At 52.4% G+C, this 22,211-nt stretch overlaps 1 protein-coding gene across 6 annotated transcripts in view; it reads right to left on the minus strand.

Annotated features, from left to right (window-relative positions):
* Nucleotides 1-8,497, minus strand: part of PRKX (protein kinase X-linked) — a 54,936-nt gene extending 46,439 nt beyond the window's left edge. Inside the window, exon 1 of one of the 6 annotated variants that reach the window (XM_025277259.3) lies at nucleotides 8,235-8,497. In XM_025277259.3, the coding sequence (XP_025133044.2) occupies nucleotides 8,235-8,473 (239 nt within the window). In that variant the 5' untranslated portion in view covers nucleotides 8,474-8,497. Of the gene's footprint in view, nucleotides 1-4,704; nucleotides 5,013-8,234 lie in introns of those variants that run through there. The other 5 variants (XM_044936720.2, XM_044936719.2, XM_025277258.3 and 2 more) reach the window with 5 other exon arrangements.
* Nucleotides 8,498-22,211: the final 13,714 nt, after the last annotated feature.

The following is a 22,211-nucleotide window of genomic DNA, read 5'->3' on the forward strand; positions in this document are numbered from 1 at the left end:
GGTTCTTCCCAGCAAGGAAAAGCAGTTGCAGTTTCAGCAAAAAGAGGACAAAGGGAAACATTTTCGAATGGTCTGAGGGTGGTGACACGTGGGTGCCTAAAAAAAAAAAAAACTTGGGGAAAATACCAGGAAAGCCCCACGGCGTGATGCCCAAAGCGAATGAGGAAGGTTTCCTGAGAATTGTGAATGCGGCTGTTTTTTCTTCTCTTCTCTCCCCAACAGGAAGGACAAGGTGGTTACAAGGGTCAAGTGACCCAGGGAGGGGATGGTCACGCCCGTGTCACATACTGTTCTGGCCCTTTCCTTAGAGACAGACGTGACCTCCTCAGTGGTACCCATCCCAGGAGCAAGGCTGACATCAGCATCACCCACCGTGTCCTGATGTACCGGATGACCCAGGAGGGGGTCAAGGAGGCTTTGTCCCCAGCCCCAAGGGGACAGGTGTCCTCCTGGGAGGGTTCTAGGACGTGGCAACGTGATGGTGCTGCTGGAGACGGCCACCTGCAGCCCCAAAGGCAGGTCAACCTTTGACCTCAAGGGAAGGTAGGTCAACACGCCAGGAGACGTCAACCCCGGTCTTATGGACTGAATGCGCATGTCCCTTCAAAACACTCAGGTGGAAGTCCAAACACCACACACACACCCCCACACCCCCACGGACACGTGATGGTGTCTTGAAGTGGCTCTCTGGGAGGGGATGAGGCTGAGAAGAATTCACGAGGATGGGATTACCATCCTTAGAAGAGCTTCCTGCTATCCAGCACCCTTGAGGACGCCGCTAGAAGTCAACCCAGGAGACATCTCGGAGCAAAATTCAACCACCCTGACTTTGAACTCCCAGCCCCCAGAACCATGAGAAGCTGATCTGTGTTGCTGATAAGATTCCCCATGGATGGTGTTCCTGGTGGGCCCATGCCCCACAAAGACACCAAGGTCGGCACGGATTCAAGATGGTACCTGCGGGCCTGACCACACGGGAAGCTGGTGGAGACTCTGCCCATGGAGCTCTGCCAAGCAGTGAATGAGGGGTGCCTCATCCTCTGAAGGGGCTTCCCCAGGTGGCACTAGCAGTAAAGAATCCACCTGGCCATGCAGGAGACGTCTGGGACGCGGGTTCGATCCCTGGGTCGGGAAGACCCCCCTGCAGAATCAACCCACTCCAGTGTTCTTGCCATGGAAAGAGGTAGCCTGGCGGGCTACAGTCCATGGGGTCCCAAAGAGCCGGACACGACTGAGTGACTGAGCAGGCACGCAGAGTCCTCTGAAATGAACACGTGGCTTTCTGGCTTCAGACACCTTCTGCGTGGGATAAGAATAACCTTGGAAAACACTCGTCTGACATGGAACCGGGGTTCTCGAGCTCCAAGGATTTAGGCTAACCCATTATTCACAGACCAAGCTCCAAAGTCACGTAGAAAGCTACTCTGCAGCCCTCTCTGGTAGTTGTATGAGCTTCCTGGGGCTCCTACAATGTGGGGGCTTAGCAACCACACACATCCACCCGGCCCCAGCCCTGGGGACCAGATGTCTGAGGTCAAGGGGTCCCAGGGCTGAGCTCCCTGCAGAGGCTGCAGGGGAGGGTCCTCCCCACCTCTTCCAGCTTCTGCAGGCTCCAGGCGTCCGTCCCTGGGCTGGTGGCCGCTTCCCTCCCGTCTCTGCCTCCGTCTCCATGTGGCTTCTCCTCTGCATCCGTGTCTCTCCTCTTGTGTGTCTTATAAGAATCCTGTCACTGGGGTTTAGGGCCACCCCCATCCAGGAGGACCTCATCTCAGACCCCTCAGTCCATCACGTCTGCAGAGACCCTGTTTCAAAGTAAGGTTCCACTGTGAGGGGACATGATTTTTGTGTGTGTCCGTGGCCGAGGGTCTAGCCTACCCAGGACCACAGGTTTTGTGTGGCCATACCTGTGGGTTGTTAATTCATTCCTGTCTCCCTCTTTCCCCGAGTGAGAACGAGAATGCAACTGTTTTTCGTTGCACATTTCTACTCCTGGATGGTCATCCCACTCCGGTATTTTTGTTTCCTCAGGCTAGTTTTCCCTTTCTTTCTCCCAAACAAGGAACCATCGCCTCTGCACCTCCCAAGCTTCTCTTGAAGGAAAGTGTCAGTCGCTCAGTCATGTCTGACTCTTGGCAACCCCATGGACTGTAGCCCACCGGGCTCCTCCGTCCATGGGATTCTCCAGGCAAGAATACTGGAGTGGGTTGCCATTTCCTTCTCCAGGGGAATCTTCCGGACCCAGGGGTCGAACCCGGGTCTCCTGCATCGACAGGTGGCTTCTTTATCCGCTGAGCTACAACGCTTGGAGATGAAAAGTTTACAAAGGCCCCGCCCCGCAGAGATGGAACCTGAGGAAACAGAGTCTGTGTGAAGATGACAACATGGAACAGGCAAAACCATGGAGACAGACAGCAGACAGGGGGTTCTCAACGGCTGGAAGAGCAAGAAATGGCTGGGGTGTGGGGCGGAGATGACTGGGAGAGAGTCTCCTTTGCGGGGGACAAAAATGTTCTGCAACCTCACAGAGGCGAGGGCCACGCAACTCTGAATATGCAAAAGGCCAGTGGACAGTTCTCTTGAAAACAGTTCCTTTTACGTCACATCAATGTCACTGTAGTCTTTAAAAAAAATGAGAAGAAATGGAGACTTCCCTGGTGGTCTAGGGGTCAAGACGCCATGCTTCCAACACAGGGGGTACAGGTTCGATCCCTGGTCAGGGAACTAAGATCCCGCAAGCCACACAGCATGGCCAAAGAGTAAAAAAAAATTAATAAATCAACTTTTTTTTTTTTTAATGAGGACAAAGAGCCTGCAGGACTTCTGTAAGAAGCAATATTCTTTTCTGGTCTGTTACCTAACTTGCGAAGTTGCCGTGATGCTCTCAGGATGAAACTATCATCCGCACCCACGCAAGGTGAGTTAAGATTAAAAGGGGCACACGAACAGTATCGTGGGACAAGAAACCACAATCCCTCCTAATGGCAACTCCTGTCAACACCTCCCGGACAAGGAGTCATTCACCAGCATGGGAGATCTTGCCCGGCAGGATTCCACCGGCCACGGAAGTTATGTTTGTGTTGTGGTTTGGGAGCAGGAGCTTGTCCACGTGGGAGGGAGAAAGATTACGGTCGATTCTGGGGAACCAAGAGGCGTAGCAGCTGAGAGGAAAACAATCGTAAGAGAGAAGAGTATGGGTTTAATTATTCACTATGGAAGGACTCCCAGATCGTAAGAACACACGGCTTTCTGACAGTGTGATGCTACGCTAAAACGAAAAAAAAAAAAAGTCAGGTGTGAGCACACTCCCGTGGTCAGGGAATGAGTTTTGTGCCTTGATCTCGATCTCAGACATGGGAGGGGGCTGCCCAGACGGACACACAGGATAAAACTGCAGAGAACTACACACACACACACCCCCTCCTCACACACACACACACACACCCTCCTCACACTCTCAAAAGAGCTTCCATGAAAAGTGGGCATAGTGATCGGGGCTATGCTCTCTCAACACGATATGGAACCCATTCCAACATCCTGGTTCATTTTCTAAAAAAAATAAAAGATAAAAAGCTTTATATTTACTGCAATATAGCCGATCAACAACATAGACAGCAAAGGGACTCAGGCATATATATACACGCATCCCTTCTCCCCCAAACTCCCCTCCCAGCCAGGCTGCCACATGACATGGAGCAGAGAGTTCCCTGTGCTGGACAGCAGGTCCTTGCTGGTTCTCCATGTTAAATACAGCAGTGTGTCCATGTCCATCCCAAACTCCCTGACTATCCCTTCCCCCCATCCTTCCCCCTGGTGACCATAAGATTATTACAGAGTCTTGAGCAGAGTTCCCTGTGCTGCCCAGCAGGTCCTTGTTGCTTTTCTACTTTAAATATAGCCGTATGTACAGCCAACATCCTGGTTTTGATATCGTATGATAGCTAAAGAAGATGTCCCAGGAGGGAAAGCTTTGTGATTGATACACGAGCCTAGGCGTGGGTTTTGGGGATCCCCTGCGCGCCTCCTATTATTCCAAAACATTTCTTTTTAATACAACCACTGTTTGTGCTCATGGCAAGAAATCAAGCGTGGCTGCAAACCATTCCTGCTGTAACTGAGCCTGAGTTTCCCAATCAAGGAAATCAGTTTAGCCAAGATGGTACCCCACCCCACCCCCGCTGCTCCAAGCCCTTTAAAAAATGCCCTTCATGGACTTCCGTGGTGGTCCAGTGGATAAGACGCCGCACTCCCAATGCAGGGGGCCCAGGTTCACTCCCTGGTCGGGGGACTAGATCCCACGAGCCACAGCTAAGACCTGGTACCGCCAAATAAACATTTTTAAAATAAATAAAGAAAAATGCCCTTTGTGAGATTTTTCACCAATACAAGCTGAGCTTTCTTCCAAGCTGTTCCAATTCGTGGAGAGCTAGTCAACAATTCTGGACAGTTTCCCAGAGAGGGTTTATCCAGGAGCACAGAACTAGAGCATCTGATCACTGACTGTCCTCCTTAGTCAAGCTCTCCAAGATGTTGTGGACTCCCCAAGAACTGGGCCGTCTCCTGCCAGGTGGCTTCTGAGGTCACGGTCCCTCCGCCCAACACCGGGGAGGCTGGGGGGCCGAGGGGGGCGTCTCACCATCTGAGAAGCCCTGGCCCCCCCCTTTTTTTTTTGCTATATCAGGATGAAGCACACCTGTGCCCACCTACCACGTTCCACCTGCGCTGAGAGATCAAACGTCCTCACAACCATCCCTGGGGGATGATGAGTCAGAAATTCAGTCCCACAGGTCACTCCCCCGGGGCTCAGCACACAGGCGAAACGAAAGCATGGGAAAAAAAAAAACAATGTGTGTTGGTAAGAAAACAGAAGAGCTGACCCACTGGAGTGGACACGAGACCAGTTGAAAATGCCTCACTATGCAAGGCCTGGACGCTAATACACCCTTCAGGGTGGTGGCTCAGTTGGTAACGAATCTGCCTGCCAATGCAGGAGACCCGGGTTCAACCCCTGGGTCGGGAAGATCCCCCTGAAGAAGAGAGCGGCAACTCACTGCAGTATCCTTGCCTGGAGAATCCCCCCTGGACAGAGGAGCCTGGCGGGCTACAGTCCACGAGGTTGCAAAGAGTCGGACACAACACAGTGAGTGACACATTCAGGCTGGGGAACAGGTCCGGCCACCCTGACTCATTCTGGAAGTTTCCGAGGGGGTGGGGCCCGTGATAAAGGCTGAGAGGCTTGTGGGAGCGGTTAGTTTGTTTGGTGTTTTGTGTGTGGGTTCCTTTCATGGCATGCAGAAAGGCCTTCCTCAGCTGGAAGAGCGCGCACAGGCAGTTCATAGACACCAGGGGAGCCAGTTTGTGATGGGGGCTGGTGAGGCATGGGTCCGTGAGCACTGAAAAGGGAAATTGTACTTTCCCCAAGTGGAAACTTGGGATGAAGAGACAGCAGGCTAGTCTGGACTGCATTCTAACAGCAGGCAGCCTCGCACTTTTGTCCCGGACACCGTATGATATCAGGTTACTGGAACCTGTGACACGTCCGGAGGATTTAGGACTTTTTCAAGCTCATTCTGAGTTTCTTAGCATCTCAGGCAGTGCGTCTGCCTGACTTTTCTTTAATGTTAAAAGATTCTCTCACACGAATCTTTTTTAACATTAAAGAAAAAGGTCTTGGCCAAAGGTGATTTCAAAACAAAAACTCAGCAGTATACCAGTAATGGCTGATTCATGTTGAGGTTTGACAGAAAACAACAAAATTCTGTCAAGCAATTATCCTTCAGTAAAAAAATAAATTAAAAAAAAAAAGTCAGCAAAGCTCCAAAGCGACACACACACACACACACCCTGGTTCCACACCTGAGCTAGTCCAACATCCTGAATATGGATGACCTGGCTCTCCCTTCATACCCTTGGAGCCCACAGGAAGTTATCCTTGAAGCATAAGCATCTTCTTCATTAAGACAGGCAAAGACAGCTCCTCTTACCCTACTTGGCTCCGCTCCGTCCCCAGAAGCAGTGGCGCTCTATTTTTAAGGACCAGATGACTCACCGGGGCTCCCCATGCCCACCAGGCAAGCGCCCAGAGTGTCCCCAGGGGGCTGCAGACACCAGGCTACGTCACAGCCCGCAGTCCACCCACCTGCCCCCAGGGGGCCCCGCCGGACGCCCTGGCATCTTTCTCGAGAGACTGGCTTCAGTGCCCCAAACAGATCCAATTGCCAGAGCTGTGTGCCAAGGGCCCGGTGGGGCCTCCACTAACTTTCCATTGCTGGTGTGTGTTTTAGCTAGAGGGGGCGGCGGGGGTGGGGGGGTGGCTGCCCCTCGATCTGGGGTTTCTCACCTCCTCTGCTGCCTGCAAATAAAAAAAAAACACAGGCAGCTTCTTAAATCAGCCCAGTGGAGTGCCCCAGAGAGAGGAAGAGAGAGAGAGAAGACAGAGAATGTGAGAGACACAGAGAGTAAAAACGGGAGAGAGATGAAATTGAGAAGGAGGGACAGAGACAGGAAAGGGAAGAGACAGGCGGAGACAGAGAAGATGGAAGGAGCAAGAGAAGAACCGGGCAGACAGGGAGAGGACGTGAACGGCAGGACAGAAGGAGGGTGACATCAATGCACTCTATCCCAAACCAGGCTTCCTGGGGACCCTTTCCTCACTGCTGACTACACATGGCCAAGAGGTTTCAGATGAAAGGGGAAGTTTCAAGGCCACTCTGGCTGTGCCCTTTGGTCTTGTGAAGCCTCAAGCATGACCCTGAACTCAGTGCTTCCTCCCTTGAAAAAGAGGGTGGTGATAGTGGTGGGTGTCGAGTTGCTAAGTCATGTCTGACTCTTGGGGGTGACCCCATGGACTGCAGCACACCAGGCTCCCCTGTCCTTCACTGGCCAACCACTCCAGTATTCTTGTCTCTCCACAACCCCACAACAATATGAAAAAAAGGCAAAAGAGGGACAGGTTGGCACAAGACCCTTAGCAACAAAGAGTTGTCAAGAAGTCCCAGGCTGGCTTGAGCCCCCGGGGCTGAATGAAGCGCTCTTGTGGGGTTGGGACATTCTAACCACTCGGGGGCGGACTCCAGAAACCAACATGTCTGGGGACCGAGGTGCCCTGGGACCAGGAAACGTTACCTATTCAGTTGCGTAGGAGTGGTCAGGTACAAAGGTGGAAAGTTAGTGTTGCAAAAAAAAAAAAAAAAAGAAATGCCAAGTTTCAAAGGTACACAGGAAAAGTACCACGATGTTTCTGCTGTCATCTACTTCCAATGCCGTCCACTGCCCCCCAAAACTCCACGGGCCACCCCAGATGTTCAAATGCACACAGGAAAAGAACTGCGATGTAAGGAACCTCCCCCCAGAACGCCACGGAGGCACCCCAGAATTCTAAAGTCCAAGCGGGAGCATCCTGCTGCTGGACAGGGGAAGAGGAGACTAACCAAAGTGAAGTCGGCAGGTGTCTCCACAGAAGCTGCCTGTGTGCCCAAGAGTCCCGACCCGGGTGGGCAGCGGGGTGGGGAGGGCCCGCGCGAGACCACCAGTGTGAACTGATCCCCGGCAGGCTTTGTGACGTCGGGATGGGGGGGCGGGTGAGAGCGGCCAGACAAGGAGATGGTTGCTGGGGGGCACCGCGCGGTGTTGGGGCGGGGGGGCGGCAATCTCAATAAAGAGACTTTGAAAGATCGAGAGAGTGCGCCCGCAGGTGGGGAGACAAGATCTCAAGGGGCGGGGTTGGGGGGGAGCCTTCTAAATCTATGAGTGCTGGGGAGACAGTCCAGAGAAAGGAATGGTTGCTGGGGAGGTGGGGGGGACGGGTGTACCGGGCGGGAAATCGCAATAAAGAGACTTTGAAAAATCCTGAGAGAGTGCCCGCAGGTGGAGTGGCTCTTAATGACCAAGGTGGGTAGGCCTTCTAAACAGAGGAGCGCTCGGGAGGTAGGGGGACAGTCCAGACAACGGCAAGGCTGCTGGGGGGTGGGGGGTTCTGGGGGGTGGGGCGGGATGTAAATAAAGAGAGTTTGGACGATCGGGAGAGAGGGAAGGCTCTCCAGGACCAGGGGCGTCGGGGGGCGGGGAGAAGCCCTCCAAGTGTAGGGGCGCTCGGGGACCCCCGCGTAGGCAGGCGGGGAGGGACCGCGCCAGAAGGGCGCGCCCGGGGAGGCGGCGCTAGAGGGGCGAGCGCACGCGACGCTTTTGTGTGCCGGCCCGAGTCCCCCCCGGTGGCGGCGGCGGCGCACAGAACTCACCCACGGTGGCCCGCATGTGGAAGTCGTCCGGCCGGTAGGCGAGCGGCTCGGGCTCCGGGGCGCCCGCGGTGGGCTCCGCGGGTCCTTCTCGGGGGCCGGCGGCGTCCGCCTCGGCCAGCGCGCGCGCCTCCATGTGGGGCGCGCAGAGATCCCGGGGGTCGCGGGGCGCGGGGAGGGGTCCGCGCGGGGCCGGGCTCCTGCGGACGCAGCCTCGGAGGGCGGCGCGGAGGCGGCGGCATCAGCCGGGCCCCCCCATGCGCGTCCCAGGGGGCGGCCGAGCGCGCCGGGGACAAAGGCGCGGCGCGGCGCGGCGCTCAGTGCAGGGGCGGCTGGAGGGAGCAGCCCCCGGCCTCCAGGGGCGGCGGGGGCGCGGCCGGGGCGCGCGGCGGCGGCGGCGGCGAGGCGGGGTCCCGGAAGCCTCGGGAGCCGGGCTGCGAGTGCATTCCTCGGGGCACGCGAGCGCCGCCCCTAACGCCGGCCGCTGCGACCGCGCTACTCGGAGGGAGGGAAGAGCCGGCGGAAGAGGGCTGGGCGGGGCAGCGACCGCGCTCCCTGAGCCCGCCCCGGGCGCCGGCCCCGACCCTGCGCGCGCGGCTCGGGCGTAGGCCCGCCTCGGCTGGCCGCGCCTCCGTTAGCCACGCCCCTTCCTACCCTATATTTGCCTGTGGCCCGGCTCCGCCACGCCCCGACTCCGCTAAGCCACACCCCTTCCTACTCTACGTTCGCCTATGGCCCGCCTCCGGTGGCCACGCCTCCGCTAGTCCCACCTCCCCTGGCAACGCCCTGCTAAGCCCCGCCCCCTCTGCGCTCGGGTCCGGCCGGTCTCTGCCAGCCCTGTCTCTGACGGCCACGCCTCCGCTGGCCACGCCTCCTATAAGCCCCGCCCCTTCGTACTGTACGCTCGGCTATGGCCCGCCTCCTCTAGCGTACGGCTACGCCCCGTCACCCTCCCCACCCCCACGTCGATCCGACCCTGCGCGCGCGGCTCGGGCGTAGCCCGCCTCCGCTAGCCACGCCCCCTCCTACTGTACGTTCGTCTTTGGCTCGCCTCCGCCGCGCCCCACCTCCGCTGGTCACGCCTCTGCTAGCCACGCCCTCCAGAGCCGCCCTCCTCTGCGCTCGGTTACGGCCTGTCTCTGCTAGCCACGCCTCCGCTAGCCTCGCCCCTTCCTATTCTACGTTCGTCTGTAGCCTGCCTCCGCCCCGTCCCACCTCGGCTAGCCCCGCCTTCGCTAGCCCCTGTCCCCTGTCTGCGCTCGCCTATGGCCCGTCTCCGCCACGCCTCCGCTAAGCCACGCCTCTGCCTCGCTATGTCCCCCCTCTGCGCTCTGCTATGCTCCGCCTCCACCACGCCACGCCCCCTCCAGGCCCCGCCTCCACTAAGCCCCGCCCTCTATGCGCCTCCACGACTCCTCGCCAGCAAGTCTCCCCTAAACCCCGCCTCCGCCTCGCCCCTCTTCCTCCATGCCCGGTCCCCGGCGCTCTGCTAAGCCCCGCCTCCTCTGCTGCTCGCCTCAGCTAAGCCCCGCCTCTTCTACACCCCGCCTCCGCCCCGCCCAGACGCTGGGTACCACTCCCTCCTCCGCTGCCCACGCGACCCTCCACAGCAGTGGAAAGGCCGCTTACTAAGTCCGTGGACCTATGTTAGTCTCTCAGTCATGTCCGACTCTTTGCGACCCCGTGGACTGCAGCACGCCAGGCCTCACCAACTCCGGCAGTTTGCTCAAACTCATGTCCATCGAGTTGGTGATGCCATCCAAGCATCTCATCCTCTGTCGCCCCCTTCTCCTCCCGCATTCAGTCTTTCCCAGCATCAGGGTCTTTTCCAGTGATTCAGTTCTTCACATCAGGTGGCCAAAGCATTGGAGTTTCAGCTTCAGCATCAGTCCTTCCAATGAATAATCAGGACTGATTTCCTTTAGGAGGGACTGGTTGTATCTCCTTGCAGTCCAAAGGACTCTCAGGAGTCTTCTCCAGCACCACAACTCCAAAGCATGAATTGTTTGGTGCTCAGCCCTTTTTTATCGTCCAGCTCTCACATCTGTACATGACTACTGGAAACACCATAGCTTTGACTGTACGGACCTTTCCAGACAAAGTAACGTATCTGCTTTTGCCTACAAGTCTAGGTTTTGTCATTGCTTTTTTTCCAAGGAGCAAGCGAGAGCAGGTGCTCATAGGGGGAGGTGTGCACTTGGCCTCCACATCCCGGGGGACCCCAAGGGTGGAGTCCCTGCCAAGCTCCTCTGGGAGACTCGTGGGCGTGAGAGGTGTCACAGGCCCAGGAGTCTGAGGGTGTGGTTCAAAGTTTAAAAAAAATAACTTTTTTGAAGAGCTTCCCTGGTGGCTCCCTTGGCATTCCCTTATAGCTCAGTTGATAAAGAATCTGTCTGCAAGGCAGGAGACATTGGGTTTGATTCCTGCATGGAAAAGATCCCCTGGAGAAGGGAATGGCAACCCACTCCAGTATTCTTGCCTGGAGAAGTCCATGGACACAGAAGCCTAGTGGGCTACAGTCCAAGGGTTCGCAAAGAGTTGGACACGACTGAGCGACTATCACTTTACACTAAAAAATAAAACTGGAGTTGACCGGGTGCTCAGCTGACTACGCTATGCCCATTAGTCCGCAGCAGGCAGTAGACAGATCCAGCGAGTAATCAGCGGGACTGGGGTGACTTCCAGCCCAGCCTTGCCGGACAAAAGTGATGTTATAAAGATGTGCACAGTGGGGGAAGCGCGGAGCTGCACAGGGACCTCTCTTGAGGGTTTCTTGGCAGCTTCAGATCTTTTTTTTTTTTTTTAATTTATTAGGCTGCTCCAGGTCCTCGTTGCCGCATATGGGATCTAGTTTCCTGACCAGGGGTCAAACCCTGGTCCCCTGCATTGGGAGCACAGCGTTTTAACCACTGGACCACCAGGGAAATCCCTGATAAATCTTTAATTATTTCAAGAGAAGTATTTTTAAAAATACCAAGAGGCAGATAATGGAACAAGCAAAAGCAGTGCATGGGAGCTGATGGGCTGCTGGTCTAAACACACCTGAGATGATTTGTGGAAAGAAATGCAAGATGATCAGATACATTAAAATTTCAGACACACAAGGATAGTTTTTGTTCTCTTTTCTTTTTCCCTAGTGGAAGTCTGTCTCAGGCCATCTGTGATTACAGCTATACCATTTATACCAGCCAGCCACTTTCTCTGGCTGTTACTCAGTCGCTCAGTCCTGTCCAACTCTTTGCAATCCCATGGACTGCAGCACACCAGGCCTCCCTGTCCATCACCAACTCCTGGAGTTTACTCAAACTCAAGTCCATTGAGTCAGTGATACTATCTAACCACCTCACTTCACCCTCTGCCGTACCCTTCTCCTCCCACCTTCAATCTCTCCCAGCATCAGGGTCTTTTCCGATAAGTCAGCTCTTCGTGTCAGGTGGCCAGAGTATTGGAGTTTCAGCTTCAGCATCAGTGCTTCCAATGAACATCCAGGACTGATTTCCTTTAAGATGGACTGGTTGGATCTCCTTGCAGTCCAAGGGACTCTGAGGAGTCTTCTCCAGCTGCAGCTCGGCTGGCCCAACTAGAAACGCCTCGAATGAACCTTTCTGAGCCGTCCCCGCCGCACCCTCACCCCCAGGCCTCCGCCAACACGGCTCACCCGGCCGCAAACCCGCGGCCCACAATCTGAGCACCGTGCCAGCGTATAGTTTGGCGCAGTTCCAGCCCTTCCGCCCTAGGAAGGGAGTGTCCTGCCCCTGCGTCCTGGGGGTTGGGGTGGGGACCGCCTATCGCAGGGGTCGGGATGGGGACCGCCCATCGCAGCGGCAAGAACTTCAGAAAGGAGGCGTGGGCCCGCTGGGAGCGGGAGGCAGGAAATCAGAACCAACTCTGGGTGTGGCTTTTCTGCCGGCCTCACCTCAGCCCTGTTGTTCCCTTTGTGGGTGGCTTTTACCTCCGGGCGTGACGCCTGCTCTGGTCAGGTTGCCAGTCCTTGGGCTGGAATGCAAAGAATGAGCTCCAGGAGCGGGCGGGGCGAGGGGGAAGGGCTGCTCGCCCCCGCGGCTGGTTTAGACAAAGGCCGGTGCCCCGGAGCTCGGACCACCCGCCAGGTTCTGTCCCGCAGAGGGATCGCCTGGGGGTCTGACTGGCTGATGAATGTCGGTGGTCCAGGCTGGGGTTTTACACCCTGGGAAAGGCACTCCTTCCCCTTCTGAGTCCAAGCTTTCTCTGCTTAACGGCTGCTGCCGCCAAGTCGCTTCAGTCGTGTCGGACTCTGTTCGACCCCATAGAAGGCAGCCCGCCAGGTTCCTCTGTCCCTGGGATTCTCCAGGCAAGAATACTGGAGTGGGTTGCCATCTCCTTCTCCAGCTCAACGGCAGGACAGGCCAGTGAATCCGAGCGAGGAGGTGTTGAGGCAAGAAGCGACTTTAAATCTGGGAGCCGGGAGATCGAGAGGAGGGCAGGCTAGCGCCTCCAAATAAGCATCTTATTGGGGTCTGGATGCCAGCTTCTTTTGTAGATCCGAGAGAAAGAAGCAATCAGGAACTAAAGTCAGAAGGCAGCGCAGAGGGAGAGGCACTGGGGAAGTCAAGTGAAAGGGTCTTCAGTCTTGCAAAAACATCTCCAAGGGAGGGGTGTGTTAATCTCATCTATTGAGAGTCCCCAGGACTGCGAGGAGATCCAACCAGTCCATCCTAAAGGAAATCAGTCCTGAATATTCACTGGAAGGACTGATGCTGAAACTGAAACGCCAATACTTTGTGCACCTGATGCGAACAACTGAGTCCTTGGAAAAGACCCTGATGCTGGGAAAGACTGAAAGCGGGAGGAGAAGGAGATGACAGAGGATGAGATGGTTGGATGGCATCACTGACTCAATGGACGTGAGTTTGAGTAAACTCCAGGAGTTGGTGGTGGACAGGGAGGCCTTGGCGTGCTGCAGTTCATGGGGTCACAAAGAGTCAGACATGACTGAGTGACTGAACTGACCTGAACTGAATCTCATGTATTCACAGGTGGGCAGAGACAAACCATGTCTCGCTGAGCTGAACAAAAGCACTTTACTTTCCAGTCCAGCAGAGGGGCAGGGTCCTCCAGGCAAGCTCCTGGGTATGATTATAATAATTAAAGCAAGTTAGACAAACAGGTTTCCAACCTGGAGTCAGAGTTGGCTTTCTCCCTGCAGCAATGATATCCCAGGAGGAAACTGTTAACAGAGACACTTTGAGGATTAAAGTCTGGGTTGCGGGTTGGATCTGACCCTTGCTCTCCGGTCCAGGGGAGTGATCACGGACCTACCTGTTGCTATAAATATCCTGGGCGGGTCTCATCACACCTTGAAAACAAAGCAGCTTTCATCTGCACGGTTCATAAAAATTCAGCAACCACAGCAAAAAGAGAGGGGGTGGGGGGGAAGCCTTTTAAGCAAGGCATTATACAGTCATAACCACCTTTGTGATGAGCTTGAGGTTGTGATCGGGGACAGGGAGCTACTGAGCTTTGTAATCAGGAAGGAATGACAGCCACCTCTACCAAGGATGAGGTGTCAATTCAACCCCATAACAGGTGTAGGCAGTGTTGAAGAGAGGAGAGAGACAAAGGGTGGTCTGGGAGTGCAGCTGGACACTTCTCTCAGGACGGCCTGCATGCTAAGCTGCTCAGTCTTGTCAGACACTTGGCAGCCCCATGAACTGCAGCCCCAAGACTGAGTGAGCTTCCCCGATGGCTCAAATGGTAAAGAATCTGCCTGCAGTGACTTGGGTTCAATCCCTGCCTTGGAAAGACCCCCTAGAGGAGGCAATGGCAACCCAGTCCAGTAGTCTTGCCTCGAGAATCCCACGAACAGAGGAGCCTGGCGGGCTACAGTCCATGGGGTCGCAAAGAGTCGGATACGACTGCAGCAACTTGGCAAGGACTGCAGCCCACCTGGCTGCTCTGTCCGTGGGATTCTCCAGGCAAGAATACTGGCATGGGTTCCCATTGCCTTCTCCGGGAGATCTTCCCAACCCAGGGATTGAACCCAGGTCTCCCACACTGCAGGCAGATTCTTTACTGTCTGAGCCACCAGGGAAGCTCATGAAGTATTATAGTCATCCACATTTTCTAACAGACTCTGATCGTCATTGTCTAACAAGATGACTCACCCACCCAAAAAGTAGGAAAATATCCAAAAAGTTTTATCTGGATTAGAAAAACCTTTACAGTAAATTTTCTATTGTGCAGATTATCTGATTCTGAGGACACAGGTTTTGGAATACACAAGATTTCACAGGAGATACAGATGGAAAATGCTTGGAAACCTGCTTTTTTATATATATTTTTAAATAGTGATGGATTAGAGTTATCTTCAGGTCTTATTCAGAAGCTGTGGTTCTGTAGTTTATCTTAACTTCCAGGAGGGACATCAAGAACATTTATTAATCCTTATCTGAGAAAGATTGTTGTCACTGGTCATCAGTACTTGATGGGTACAAAGAGGAAACTTGAAAACTCCTAAAGGATGTGAGGAAGATGTGACTAAGTAGAAACAGTCCCCAGACCTTGGAGAAAGACATCTGTGGCTAGAATTCTCCCTTCATGCGTGATTCAGGCCAATGCCACAGACCACCACAGTAATTCCCTCAGAGGTTTGGTGGTTAAATGAAAACGAAGAATCAGTTGCTCATTTGTGTCCAACTCTTGCAGACCCTGTGGACTGTAGCCCGCCAGGCTCCTGAGTCCATGGGATTCTCCCGGCAAGAAGGCTGGAGTGGGTTGCCATTCTCTCTTCTCCAGGGGATCTTCCTGACCCAGGGATCAAACCCGGATCTCCCGCATTGCAGGCAGATTCTTCCCCAACTGAGTCACCGGGGAAGTCCATGAAATGAAACTATTTCTTGCTGTATCGGTGAGCAAGAAAGGTCACAGCCATGAGTGATTCCTGGCCTCCAAAGGTGAATGAGGGCTCCCAAAACGCTACACAATGCCTTCGACCAAACGAATGCTGTCCCCCAGCCCTGCCCTCCCCAAGGTGACTGCTGATGACTGGTGGGGGGGGCGGGGAGGGGCGGCGGGGAGGGTGAGATGGAAGAAGCAGTCATCTGCCATCTCTGCCACTCCTTCAGGTGAACTAGAGGCTTCCTACTTGGTGCTAGTGGTAAAGAACCTGCCTGCCAATGCAGGAGACATAAGAGACTCCGGTTTCATCCCTGGGTTGGGAAGATCCCCTGGAGCAGGAAATGGCAACCCACTCCAGTATTCTTGCCTGGAGAATCCCATGGACAGAGGAGCTTTGCAGGCTGCAGTCCATGGGGTCACAAAAAATCAAACATGACTGAAGTGACTGAACACACATAACATACATAAAATATACAACTTATGCCTATACATATTATATGTTATACATACATTGCATATGTATAACTGAATCACAGATGTACAGCAGAAATACAACATTCTAAATCAATACACTTCAATTTAAAAAATAAAATATGAAGAAAGTTTTCATATTTCATATTTGAAATATAATATGTTCAAATTGCAGAGAAGGCAATGGCACCCCACTCCAGTACTCTTGCCTGGAAAATCCCATGGACGGAGGAGCCTGATGGGCTGCAGTCCATGGGTCATGAAGAGTCGGACACGACTGAGCAGCTTCACTTTCACTTTCACTTTTCACTTTCATGCATTGGAGAAGGAAATGGCAACCCAGTCCAGCGTTCTTGCCTGGACAATCCCAGGGACGGGAGAGCCTGGTGGGCTGCCGTCTATGGGGTCACACAGAGTTGGCCAAGACTGACGAGACTCAGCAGCAGCAGCAGCATGTTCAAATTGTGGTACTGGAGAAGACGCTTGAGAGTCCCTTGGACTGCAAGGAGATCAATCCAGTCCATCCTAATGGAAATCAGTCCTGAAGAATTGATGCTGAAGCTGAAGCTCCAATAATTTGGCCACCTGATGGGAAGAACTGACTCATTGGAAAAGACCCAGATGCTGGGACAGATTGAAGGCAGGAGGAGAAGGGGACGACAGAGGATGAGATGGTTGGATGGCATCACCAACTCGATGGACATGAGTTTGAGCAAACTCCGGGAGATGGTGAAGGACAGGGAAGCCTGGCATACTGCTGTCCATGGGGTCTCAAAGAGCTGAACAGGACTTAGCAACTGAAGAAGAGCAAGAAAACTACATCCAGACCCATAATTAGGACAATTTGTGTTGTTCCTACGATTTGGTCTGTATTTATGAATTAGATGGAGGCAAAAACAAAAAACACCTAAAATAAAGACAGGGTATAAAACCACCTAGTCCATACTGGATGCATTTAATGATCTTGTGGCTCTAATTTTTTATTTTTTATTATTTCTCCTGTATAATTAGGCCAACCCACTTGAGACCCAAAATGATGGGCTATAAAATATCATGCCACTAATTGCTGTTTATTTATTTTTTTAATTTATAAGCACAGCACATAAGATGCCTTGAGATGGAGGATGGGAGAGAAGACACTCACAGAGAAATAAGTAAACTGGGGGCTCTTCATGTTTTTCTAAGGAATATATGTGGCTGGTTTTTAAGGTAATACCCAGCTCTGCACTTGGGAAAGAGAGTCAAGAACTGAACCCTTTGCGCCATTTCTGGGATGTGGAACTGAACCGAGAAGATCTTGGGAAACTTTTGAAGGTATCCAGTGTTTGTTCCATTAGAACAGGGCTTTGCTGGTTTCTGGAAGCTGCCAGATAAGAGATGTGTGTGTTAGTCACTCAGTCGTGTCCAGCTCTTTGCGACCCCCTGGACTGTAGCCCCCCAGGCTGCTCTGTCCATGGGATTCTCCAGGCAAGAAGACTGGAGTGGGTTGCCGTTTCCTTCCCCAAGGCATCTTCCCTACCCAGGGATCGAACCTGGGTCTCCTGCATTGTAGACAGATTCTTTCCCATCTGAGCCACCAGGGAAGCCAGATAAGAGAGAGAAATGGGATTCTGGAACTCTCTGTGAAAGGAGAAGTCTTGGCTTTTGCTTCTGGTTGTTTGCTTGTTTGCGGCCAAACTGCAAACAAAGCACATGGGATCTTAGTTCTCAGACCAGGGATTGAACCCATGTACTCTGCATTGAGTCCCTGGTGGCTCAGAGGTTAAAGCGTCTGCCTGGAATGTGGGAGACCTGGGTTCAATCCCTGGGTAAGGAAGATCCCCTGGAGAAGGAAAATGGCAACCCACTCCAGTACTCTTGCCTGGAGAAGACCATGGACGGAGGAGCCTGCTGGGCTATGGTCCATGGGATCACAAAGAGTTGGACACAACCGAGCGACTTCACTTTCACTTTGCATTGCAATGCTAAGTCACTAAGTCACGTCTGACCCTTAGCAAGCCCGTGGACTGTAGCCCGCCAGGCTCCTCTGTCCATGGGATTCTCCAGGCAAGAATACCAGAGTGAGTTGCCATGCCCTCCTCCAGGGGAATCTTCCCGACTCAGGGATCGAACCGAGGTCTCCCGCACTGCACGTGGATTCTTTACCATCTGACCCACCAGAGAAGCCCAGAAAATGTGCATAGACTTGAATAAAAACAGGTAATGTACTCCAAAAGAAACATTCAGACATCATATCCCATAATGCGGAGGAACAGAGAGAGTCTTTGATCAGTTCAGTTCAGTCACTCAGTCCTGTCTGACTCTATGTGACCCCATGGACTGCAGCACGCCAGGCTTCCCTGTCCATTACCAACTCCTGGAGCTTGCTCCAACTCATGTCCACTGAGTCGGTGATGCCATCCAACCATCTCATCCTCTGTTGTCCACTTCTCCTCCTGCCTTTGATCTTTCCCAGCATCACGGCCTTTTCCAATGAGTCAGCTCATCGCATCAGGTGGCCAAAGGATTGGAGCTTCAGCTTCAGAATCAGTCCTTCCAATGAATAATCAGGACTGACTCTACATGTCTCCAGAAATCAAGAATGCCAGCAACACCTGATGCCTGGAGTTAACATGAAAGATCTGTGTGCCGGATAAAAGACACCCCAGGTCATATCCATCACGCATAGATGGGGTCTGTCTGGGGCCACCGTCCCCAGCACAACCACTGCACAACGAAGTCTATAATGAACCATGGAACTTTATGACAAAACAACAGTTTGGTTTCCAGTGTTTAGAATTTTGCTCATTTGGTGGCTGCCCTCTCAGAGAAGACTCTTGGATAGCAAGGAGAACAAACCAGGCCATCCTCAAGGAAATCAGCCCTGAATATTCATTGTAAGGACGGATGCTGAAGCTGAAACTCCAATCCTTTGGCCACCTCATGCGAAGAGTTGACTCATTGGAAAAGACCCTGATGCTGGGAAAGATTGAAGGCGGGAGGAGAAGGGGACGACAGAGGAGGAGATGCTTGGATGGCATCACCCACTGGATGGACATGAGTTTGAGCAAGCTCCGGGACTTGGTGAAGAACAGGGAAGCCTGACATGCTGCAGTCCATGGGGTCGCAAAGAGTCGGACACGACTGAGCAACTGAACCTGAACTCTCAGTTGAACACAGAGATGATGCAAGTGTGGCTGATAAGCCTGAGGGTAAATACGGAGAGAAAATGACCTTCGTGGGATAGGGACCTCGAGTGGTGTGGAAGCCTTGAGGGACACAGAACCGACAACAAGTTAGAAATGAATCTGATGTGCTGTGTTGACTTAGGCTGACCTGGAGTTCACTGAATTTCAGACATAGCGCTTTAGCTTTATATATATATATATATATATAAATTTATTAATTTATTAGTTTAAGGATAATCACTTTGCAGAATTTTGCTGTTTTCTGTCAAACATCAACATGCATTAGCCATGGGTATACATCTGTCCCCTCTATCTTGAACCTCCCTCCCTTTTGAACCTCCTTCTCAAGCTCTTTAGGTTTTAAAAGTGAGGACTAGATGTGTGGGCTTGTCCAGAGGTGGAGCAAAGAGTTTCACATTTCCAAAAGAAACTATATTCTATGGCCTGGGATAAGCCATAACCGGAAAGAACACATATATACATTCTGGGCTATATATATGTATATATTGGCTTTCTCTGGTGGCTCACATGGTAAAGAATCCATCTGCAATGCTGGAGACGTGGGTTTGATCCCTGGGTTGGGAAGACCTCCTGGAGGAGGGCATGGCAACCCACTCTAGTATCCTTGCCTGGAGAATCCCATGGACAGAGGAGACCTGTGGGCTACAGTCCACGGGGTCGCAAGGAGTTGGACAGGACTGAGCGACCAAGCGTTTCACTTTTTTCTTGGAGGCGTGGGGAGATAAAAACAGGAGCACAGGGGGTGTCAGGTCACCTTGGAGCACGCAAACCACTACAGACCTCAATCATGGGTGTTTCTCAGGGACCGTGGAGAAAGATGAGGTCGTCTGTTGGAAGGACTCCACTGAGATGCATTGCATCGGCCAGGATATACCAGGGAAGCCACAGCGTGCATCTGATACCCTTTGCTTCTTCATAGCATCTTCGTCACCTGTCAGACCACTCGGACCAGCCACACCCAGCCCCGCCCCTGACATTCCCTGCTTTGGTTTGCAGCCAAAAGCTATCGGGATGTTTTTCTAAATCTGCATGTGTCAACAGTGTGTGCTCTGAAGTTGGAGGGGTTCAGGAGGGGCTTTTGAAAAAAATGTTTTGTTGCCATTAAAAAAAGAAAAAAGGAAGAGCAACATTTTGCCATTGGCAACAACATGGATGGACCTGGAGGGGATGAGAGTGAGTGAAACAAATCAGAGAAAAGACTGAGGGTATCCCTCAGGGGATACTGAAAGGTATCCCCTATATGTAGAATCTAAAAAAAAAAAAAATACCACAAACTAGTGACTATAACAAGAAAAGAAGCTGAGTCACAGGGGATGTTCCTGAGCCAGGAATCAAACCTAGGTCTCCTGCATTGTAGGCAGATTCTTTACCACTGAGCCACCAGGGAAGCCCAAGAAACAAAGAACAAAGTAGTGGGGACCAGGGGGGAGAGGGGAGGTGGAAGAGGCCCCTGTGGGAGGGGAGGAAGACGTACAAAGTGTTATCTTTGTAATAAATAAGCTACAAGGATGTGTGGTGCAGCACAGGAGCACAGGAAGTATAGCCAATATTTTATAATAACTATAAATGGAGTATCAGTTTTAAAAACCTGTGAATCACCATGTTGTACAGCTGAAACTAATGCAATATTGTACGGCAGCTATACCTCAATTTTGCTCTTGTTCAGTCGCTCAGTCATGTCCAACTCTTTGCAACCCCGTGGACTGCAGCACGCCAGGCCTCTGTCCATCACCAACTCCTGGAGCTTGCTCAAACTCATGTCCATTGAGTCGGTGATGCCATCCAACCATCTCATCCTCTGTCGTCCCCTTCTCCTCCCACCTTCAATCTTTCCCAGCATCTGGGTCTTTTCGAGTGACTCAGTTCTTCCCATCAGGTGGCCAGAGTATTGGAGTTTCAGCTTCAGCATCAGTCCTTCCAGTGAATATTCAGGACTGATCCCCTTTAGGATGGACTGGTTGGATCTCCTTGCAGCCCAAGGGACTCTCAAGAGTCTTCTCCAACGCCACAGTTCAAAAGCATCAATTCTTCAGCGCTCAGCTTTCTTTGTGGTCCAACTCTCACATCCATATGTGACTAGTGGAAAAACCACAGATTTAACTGTACGGACCTTTGTTGGGAAAGGAGGAGCCTTTGTTGACAGAGGAGCCTGGCGGGCTACAGTCCATGGGGTCACAAAGAGTTGGACACGACTGAAGCGACTTAGCACACGCAAGAACCTTCCATCTATCATCATGGACAGGGCGGGGTACAGTTCCTGGGGTCACAAAGAGTCGGACACGACTGAGCAACTAACGGTTTCACATTCCCTTCAAGTGAACAGCTTAAAATGAGTTTGAAGCCAGATCATGATGACTGTTAGAAAATACTTAGACACTGGTACTGACTTTTGAGGCATTTTAAAATGTTTCCGGGACTTCCCTGCAAGGTCAGTGGTCAGAACTTCACCTTCCAAGGCAATGGGTGCAGGTTCGATTCCCGGGTAGGGCAGCTGAGACGCCCCCATGTCTCGAGGCCAAAATACGAAAACTTAAAGGAGCTGACCACCCCTAAGGCATCCGTAGACACGCCCAAAGTCTTTTGGTTCGTGGTGTTTGGTTTAAATGGAGCCACAGGGACTTAGAGGGAAAAAGGGTGCTCCTTCTATGGAATTCTAATCTTATCTGTCTGACGAGTCTCTGCCTTTCCTGGGGGTTGAGAGGGTTTATGTCAGCTGACCTTACTGTTCCTGACATTAGGGCTAAACTTCACAGTGACTCAGAAGGGAAAATCTAGGATCAGGAGTCTGACTCACAGGTTGTTGATTGACCTGGAGGTCCTTTTAACAATGGAAAAAAAAAAAAATGGAGAAAGTCCAGTTGTATGAACAGAGAGATGCTGCCGTATTCATTTAATATGAATGCATTTAATCTTTTATTAACAGTAAATATTCTAATGAATATTAAATTAATTTAATATTCATTTAACTTAAATGTTCATTAAAGATCCGCTGGAGAAGGGTTAGGCTACCCACTCCAGTTTTCTTGGGCTTCTCTGGTGGCTCAGCTGGTAAAGAATCTGCCTGCAATGTGGGAGACCTGGGTTCGATCCCTGGATTGGGAAGATGCCCTGGAGAAGGGAAAGGCTACCCACTCCAGTATTCTGGCCTGGAGAATTCCATGGACTGTATCATCTTTCGGACTCTTTGCACTCTATCTGACTCTATGGACTGTAGCCCTGCCAGGCTCCTCTGTCCATGGGGATTCTCCAGGCAAGAATACTGCAGTGGGTTGCCATGCCCTCCTCCAGGGGATCTTCTCAACACAGGGATCGAACTGGGGTCTCCTGAATTGCAGGAGGAATCTTTACTGTCTGAACCACAAGGGAAAAATGCCACTAGCTTTCTCTTATACACCGTGATGTGTATAGTTTTTAAAAGGAAGAGGAATCAGCTATGTTACATTGA

The sequence above is a fragment of the Bubalus bubalis genome, chromosome X (assembly GCF_019923935.1).
Source record: "Bubalus bubalis isolate 160015118507 breed Murrah chromosome X, NDDB_SH_1, whole genome shotgun sequence".
Lineage (NCBI taxonomy): Eukaryota > Metazoa > Chordata > Mammalia > Artiodactyla > Bovidae > Bubalus > Bubalus bubalis.